The 8290-nt window shown below is 39.7% G+C and overlaps 1 protein-coding gene across 1 annotated transcript; it reads left to right on the top strand.

The window, feature by feature from the left end:
• The first annotated feature begins 512 nt into the window (after positions 1-512).
• Positions 513-1455, top strand: LOC128128436 (cysteine-rich repeat secretory protein 38-like). Its single transcript, XM_052767372.1, has one exon. The coding sequence runs from the start codon at positions 538-540 to the stop codon at positions 1267-1269; it is 732 nt and encodes a 243-aa protein (XP_052623332.1). The 5' UTR covers positions 513-537; the 3' UTR covers positions 1270-1455.
• The last annotated feature ends 6835 nt before the right edge of the window (positions 1456-8290 follow it).

Here is an 8290-nt window from a genome sequence, read left to right as displayed (position 1 = left end):
ATGAAGACATTTAGCTTGATAGCCGATGAATTTGATAACTCCAACTAGACCACAATTCGACATCGTATCAAAACACGGAGGAACTACTTACGGAAGAAATCCAAATACACCAGAAGATGGTACTGCTTTTTGTTATCATAATTTCGAATTAAAATTTTTACTAAAATAAAGGAACTCAGGGATATGACCATGAATTTGTGTATGTATTGATTACTAGGAAAGTTTCAGCTAATTAACTATGCAATAAGGTAGATTCATATATGGTTCTTAGGATTGTTCAGAAGCGGTCCCTAGTCATAACATTAAATTATCTGATCAACTGACTTATTCTTTTAGTTAAAATGGACAGGGTTTTTAATTATTTTACAGAGAAATGAAAACGTTGGAACGTTTAAATAAAATCCATAGAACAATTGAAAGCTTCATCGCCTGAAATTGTCAAATATAACCACGTATATGTTTTTAGGTTTTGCCCTTTTCCCTATAAATAGAGCATGCATACCCTACAACATCAAAACTCATCCTTCATCCAACAAGATGTCTTCTTCAGACCATATTTTCATCGTCGGTGTTCTTTTCTTCCTTCACTTTGTCCAAATGGTTATTGGGGATGGTCCACTGTACCACATTTGTTCTACTACTTCAGGTAACTTTACCCGTTATAGTCCTTACGAACATAGCCTCAACAAACTCATGGGGGAGTTATACTACAAAACCTCTCCAAATGGCTTTGGAATGGGGTCGATGGGGCAATACGAAGCTCATACCTCTGGTCTTTCCCTTTGTCGGGGTGATGTCTCACAAAAAGACTGCATGACTTGTGTTGTCAACGCAAGTGCTGAAATTCGCAGACGCTGCCCAAGTAACAAGGCTGGAATCATATGGTATGACCAGTGTCTCTTAAAATATTCCAGTAATGACTTCCTTGGTCAGATAGACAATCAGAATCGCTTGTACATGTGGAACTTAAACAACGTAAGTGATCCAAGCTCATTCAATGCAGAAACCAAGAGATTGTTGAGTGGTTTGTCAAACACGGCTTACAATGATCCAAAAATGTATGCTGCTGGGGCCTTAGACCTTGATGGTTTAAGAAAGCTTTATGGGTTGGTTCAATGTACCAGGGATCTTTCAAGTGTTGATTGCAAGACTTGTTTGGATGGTGCGATCAGTGAACTTCCAAGTTGTTGTGATGGGAAACGTGGCGGAAGGGTTCTTGGTACAAGTTGTAATATTAGATATGAGATATATCCATTTGCTGGTGTTTAATTAACAATGGTACATACATTATAGTAAGTTTCAGTTGCTTATTATTTTAATTATATTGTCTTAATTTTCGTCAAACGTTGAATAAATAAATAGTCAAATTGTGTAATCAGTCGTTGCATTTGTAAATTGTAATGTATGTTTTCTTTTTAATAAATAAATAAACAAATTGTGAAATCAGTTGTTGCATTTGCTATGTATGTATTATTTGAAACCTTTGGTGGAAAAGCACATTTTTGTCGGCTCCTAATAGCACTGGATCACAGTCTATCGAAAATTTTAATGGGTACGAACTACTATTTAAAAATCAATTGACCCATTTGGATATTGACATTTTAGAACCGATCTGATCAAAATATAGTTGGTTATTAAATGTTTTTAGGTGGGTTTTAACAACGGTGAAAATATGAATACCATATATTTCACTTCTTTTGTACCGGAAATTGCCATATTCAATTCCCTCGCACATATCAAGTGACCAGACGTCACACATTCACGAATTTCATCATGAACTCAATTGTTACTTATGTTCAGTAACTATTGACTTGGTTTTAGTCATTATGTGAAGTCGGTTGTGAATCACATTCAAACTCGCATTGTTCTGAGATTTTATAATAGTAACCGAGCATTAGGGTCGTTGGTACCCTATGCCTTTGATGAAAGACTTACAAATGTTATTATTACATCACGAGTCCAATACTCATTAGTTGGAATTAATATTCATATGGTGTTATGAATATATTTATGCCACATCCTCTCTCTTGTAGCTTCTTTAATTATTCTAGATATATTTCCCTACCTTGTAGGGCAAACATATTCCCTCATCAAGATTGTTTAAAGGAAGATCCCATAGTCAACATTTCTTTTGCCCTAGAATTTAGGGTTGGAATTGGGTGTCCCAACTATAACTTTTCTTTTTTCTTTGGGCTTTTTTCTTTGGGATGATCGACTTTCTTCTTCTTGATGTCTTCCTCCTTGATAGCCAGTACATTAGTAGCAGAGCTATAGGTTCTAGGCTTTGCCATGTTAGTTTTAGCGGTCTTTAACTTGTTATGCGATTCCATGATGGTCCTTTTTAATTTTTTCATATCTCGCTTTGGAAATTATCCTTCACACATATCAAGTGACTTTTGACATACACATTAATGAATTTCAACATGAACTTACACATTAATTGTGTTAAGTAACTTAGCTTTAGGAATGATGTGAAGTCGGTTGCGAACCACATTCAAAATCGTATTTTTAGGAGATTATGAAATACGAATTGAGCATTAGGGCCGAAGGTATTCTATTCCCTTGGTGAAAGAGTTATAAATGTTAGTATTGCATCCCAAGTCCAATACTTAGGAGTTAGAATTAATATTCCTATGGTGTTAAGATATATTTATCCCATAGTCTTTGTCTTGTAGCTTCTTCATTTCTTCCACATATATTAGGAAATTATTCCTCCCTAGTCTTGTCTCTTGCAGTGGTAATATTGCCTCATCAGGATTGTTTGAAGGAATTATCTCATAGTCAACCTTTCTTTTTCCCTTGATGTTAGGTTAGCGTTGGGTTCCCAAACGATACACTTCCTTTTCTCCTTAGGATTGTTGGATTTCTATTTATTTATATTTTCCTCCCTAATATCCAATACATGAGTGGTGGAGCTAGAGTGTGTAGGCTTGGCCATGTTAGTTCTAACAGTCTTTAATTTTCCATACCACTCCACGATGGTCTTTTATATGTTGTTCATATTAGAACTAAGGATGAATTGATTATATGAACCGGTCAGCAAGTTGATGACAATATTCGTAGCCAACCCCTGACCAAATGAAAAGTGTAATTGCTCTAGTTTGTCAATGTATGATTTCATTTAGTACATGTACACTGAAATTTGCTCCCTCCTGCAAGTTACATCCCATCAGGGCTTCTAAATCAAATCGCTTCTGTCTTGCTTGCTCTTGAAACATTTCCTTGAACTCATGGGCCATGTCGAATGCCCCAACTGTCTCAAAGTTCTTTTGAATCTTGTAACATACCAAAAATAGTAGCAAAAATTTTCATTTTTATAACCAACAAATCAATACATCAAGTGTTTCAAAACTAATCCTAGTAAAACTGTATCACAATCATCGGAGAAGATTAATATTAATCATCGATGCGCAATCATAAGAGGACGTTGTACAGTCAAACCGAGTCATTCCTTTTGGAACTGGAAGTACCTGAAAATGATTAAACCACAAACAGTAAATACAAAGCTTAGTGAGGTCCCCAAAATACCACATACCAAACAACAGACACAACCCGACATACAAATGGGACCATCCCAACATACAAATGGGCCCAGCCCAACATACATATACAACAGTCACAAAGACATCAACCATCCTATACAATATAGTGAGAAGACTTACATGTCTCACGTAATCAGATAAAGCACAAGTCAAAGATCGGCAAAAGATACTACCACACTCCAATAAAAACATATTAGGTCCAACCTTAATCCACACACTAAAACCATCAATCTTGACTAAAGGTCAACCCATCTAAACAAGTCAATAGTTAAAGTCAAAGTTAACTTCCATCAATATCAACCAATGAGCCTCACATCGTGACCACCCCTTGGTCACATTGTGAGAACTCACTCAGCCCTATTCCAACTCATCTCGCTCCAACTCAGCCAGCTCGGTTACAGACAACCCACTCGACAAGCATCACGACATGAACCCTCCTCGCTCACGTTGTGAGAACAACAAGATAATATAATCGTGGAACTTTAATCGTCAAGTTGTGACATCCTTATTGTCATGTCGTGACCACAATCTGAGACAACAACTTAATGGTTTGAGTCCTTAATCCATTAAGTTTTCAACTCCCGTTTTCTAGAGAGCTATTAGGGACTCCAAAGGATCATAAAAATGACAACGTTATGGACATGCATGCTCTATGCATGTCCTCTACCCCCACCTAGATTAAAAGCCAAGAAAATGATCCAAAACTCAAGCAAGGCTCACAATTCACAACTAAATTCTAGATCTGAACCATATAACACTCAAATGGCTTCAAGGATCTATAAAGTTACCAACTTTATGGAATCCCATCACTTCAACTACCTCAAACTTGATGATAAAGGGACAATTACTTAGATATAGCAACCTAGAAGCATAAAGTTTGAATCTTGGACACTTACAAAGGTCAAAAATGTGCACAAGAGGAAAATGATGAGGTTTCTTTGCTGGATCAACATTCTAAAACACAATTTTTTTTCTTCTTCTAGCTACCATAAACACTAAAATGAGCCAAGAACGACCAATATGGATTTGAGTTAGGGTTTTTTGAGGTTTGAGGGTGGTGAAGGTTGATAATGAACCCTAAAATCAAGTTAATGGGGCTTAAGTACGAAGGAAACCCTAAAAGATCATGGGTATGGGCTGCAGCTTTTGTCACATCGTGACTATATACATGTCACGTCGTGACCCTAGTTCGAATATACATTCCTTAAATTAGCTTGTCACGTCATGACAACCCTATGGTCACGTCGTGTGTAACATCCTAGGTGCAGGTATATCTTGTAACTGTTAATTTGTGAGCACTTATCCATTTTAGCCCTTTATTGAGAAAAGGTGGTGAATGAGTATATAAGGCGTACTCAAAAGTGTGCATTTGACGTGGAAGCCACCTAGTACGTTGGGCGTACCAGAGGGTACGTTGGGCGTACTAGGCCTAGAGTGAAAACCCTAATTTAGGGTGAGTCCCCTGTATAAAGGATATGATGGCCTCATTTATGGCCACCATTCTCAAACAAGAAACCCTAAGTGTGCCCTAATCCTCGTTTTAGAGCTTGTGAGTGCATTTGTGAGCCTTTGAGAGTTCTTGTGTATTCTTGAAGGGAAGAGAAAGCTTTGGAGAAGAAGGAGTGGGAGTCCAAGCTCATGGATTTATGCATATCTGATTTGGGAGCTTCATATAGAGGTATAAAGCTTGAAACTTTACCACTCTTTTGTTATGATCATCAGAGTAGAGTATTTTAGGGTTTTGTTCCAAAAAGGTGGAGACTTGATGAGATCTTGAGCTCCATAGACTAGGACCAACCTCATTTTGAGTGTATTAGTGGTATAATGTCATAAAAATCCAATCTTGGTCGTTGGAATCAATCCATGCATGAGTTATGAACTTCTTGAGATAAAAGAGTGAATATTTTGTGTGCATGTGACCATATCAGCCATGCAAAGGCTTAAAGTCATTGAATTTATGGGTTAAGAGCTGTTAGGGAGACTAGATCTGTAATATGAGCCAAGGTCTTAACTGATTAAGACCAAACGAGTGAGAAGGGTTAATGAAACATCCCAAAAACCATGGCCAAAAATTTCTTTTTAAAACATTAATAAAACTATAATTATTAAGTCATTTCAACCATAACTAAGGATTATATAATACAACAAAGTATCATTTCAAAACACTAGTTCATTTTATTAGAGTAATCATCCCAAGCTAAAACTCCTTTGGTGTGTGTGCCATGCGATCACCCTGAGCTCTTCCCTTCGCTACCAGAAATACCTAAAACCAAAACTGAAAACTGTAAGCACGAAGCTTAGTGAGTTCCCCAACCTACCACATACCATATACGCATAACCATGAACAAATAACCACGTACTGGGCTCTCGCCCGCTGCATCGGGCCTTGCCTGACGTCAGGCCCCGCCTGGCATCGTGTCCCACCTGGCATCGAGCCCCGCTCGGTATACAGATCTGTCTCTTTTAGGCCCCGCCTGCCTCCAGGCCTCGCCCGCTATCCACATGCATACAATGAAATAGCATACTACTAAATAAACACTTTCTAACTGTTCCCTGATCTAAGGCCTCGCCTAACTAGGGCCTCTCCCCTGTCCTCCTACTGAAGTAATGGAACCCTGTCCATACTCCTGTTAGTAGTGAGATACGGGCCCCCGCACACAGTCACTCCCTTCCTATCACGAGCCTCGCCCCTACTTTGCTAATGTTTAGATATGGAACGCCATCCATACTCAGCTAGTGATGAGATACAGGACCTTGCCTATACTCACCTCCCAACCAGACACATACAAATATCACAGACACAACAAGTATAATCTAACATACAACATAAGAATCTTCCTTGGGATTGTCCCGACATCGGGCCCCCGACCCGGAGACATATTATCCTCAAATATACTACAGGCTTACCCCGACATCGGATCCCTGGTCCTAAACTTATCATACCTACTCATGCAAGAATCACAAAGACCTCTAGCATTCTAACCTTCCTTGGGCCTTGCCCGACATCAGGTCAAAACCCGGAACATATACAATAAGTGCCTAGGGCTAACCCTTGGGTCTTCCTACTATACACAAAACATAAACATAATGGGCCGACATAGGTGCCTTAGACCCATACAAACCGTGAGGAGACTCGCCTTGCACTGCTGAAGACTAGCTGAGCACTTCTGACTGCTATCAGGCGACTCCTGAACTGCTGATCCTTTTGCTCCCCGAACTATTATTACCCAAAATAACACTTAGACCACAATACCCTCAAAATTCAAACCAGATCAAAGTCAACGTTCTAAGTTAACGCTCTAAGTTGACTTCAACTCACCGAGTTGACTCATCAACTTGTCGAGTCCCATAATTCACAGGTTACTTCTGGACTTCGATCCTACTTGTTGAGTTCTCCTAGAACTCGTCGAGTATGCCTCCAACACTTTGGGATCCTTCTTCATCTGACACACCGAGTTCTCCTTTGAACTCGTCGAGTCCATCATCATAAATTAGGGAGATTGCCTTGGACTCGCCAAGTTCCTCCTTGAACTCGTCGAGTACAATGATCTTTAGGTCCACTATGAACCTAGACTGACTGAGTCCCATACTAACCTAACTCATACCTGCTAACAGAAGCGTTTTGGGCAAGGAAACGTTCTGACTCGCCGAGTCCTATGAGTGACTCGCCGAGTACCTCTATATCCAAAACTATTCAATCGATTTCTGAGGGTCTTAAAGCATCCAAAACATACATTTGGACCCAACCAACTCATAACCATGAAAATCTACCACCTTTTTCGTCTACTCATGGCCTTTTGAGCTAAAAAGGCAAAAAGAACACTTCTTATGCTTGCATGGGGATTCCTATGGCATAAAGCGTGAACCTTTATGCCATAACAACCCTTAATGGTGCTAGATCTGAAAACATAAGCCCTTGGGACATCCATTCCTCTCATGATAGGGTTCTTGGACCAAAAACCCCCAAAAGTGACAAAGAAGAGATCTAAGTGCATAATGATCAAGGTTGAAGCTTTCTTACCAGAAAATGGAGAAGGATGCATGAGGTCTCTGGATCTACTAGTCTCTTCTTGTATCCCCAAGGCTTCACCTTCTTCTTCAAGCTCCAAAACAATCAAGAATGCTCAAAAATGGCTCACAAGCTCATGGAAGGCACTAGCGTTTCATTCTGGTCTTGAGAGAGCATTAAGGAGGTTGATGGAGTGTTATAATGTTCTTTAAATAGGGTACAAGGACCGTATTTAGGGTTTCCCAAACCCTGACCAGCTCATCGAGTCAATCCTTTGACTCGTCAAGTAGGTCACTTAACCCGCGACCCAAATCACGCTCCTACTCCTCGAGTCATCCCATCAACTCGATGAGTCACTTCCTGATTTTGAGCTTTTCTTTCCTTTGTAGGTCTTCTAAATTGGGGGTGTTACAGTTAAACTGGAGCGTACGCCGGACATAACTCCAGTACGCGCAGCGTAAGGGTCACGCATCCCCGATGCCTGCATGGCCGCTGAGTACGCCCAACGTAGTGAGCTGGTACGTGTAGTTCCATAAATTGACCAAACCCTAAAAGTCAACGGTAGGTAGTACGCGTAGCGTACTACCTGCCGTTGACTTTTGGTTGACTTTTAGGGTTTGGTCAATTTATGGACATTTATGGCCATTAAGGGGTAAAATGGTCTTTTGCCCTTTTCTTAGTGTAGCCTCTTGAGAGCCATGATTAATTAGGGATAGTTGTCATGTATGTTTGGCGGAGG

The sequence above is a fragment of the Lactuca sativa genome, chromosome 9 (genome assembly GCF_002870075.4).
Source record: "Lactuca sativa cultivar Salinas chromosome 9, Lsat_Salinas_v11, whole genome shotgun sequence".
Taxonomy (NCBI): domain Eukaryota; kingdom Viridiplantae; phylum Streptophyta; class Magnoliopsida; order Asterales; family Asteraceae; genus Lactuca; species Lactuca sativa.
This window is presented reverse-complemented; position numbering and strand designations above follow the sequence as displayed.

Excerpts from the sequence above, each read along its gene's own strand:
- LOC128128436 (XM_052767372.1), top strand. The coding sequence starts at position 538 with ATGTCTTCTTCAGACCATATTTTCATCGTCGGTGTTCTTTTCTTCCTT.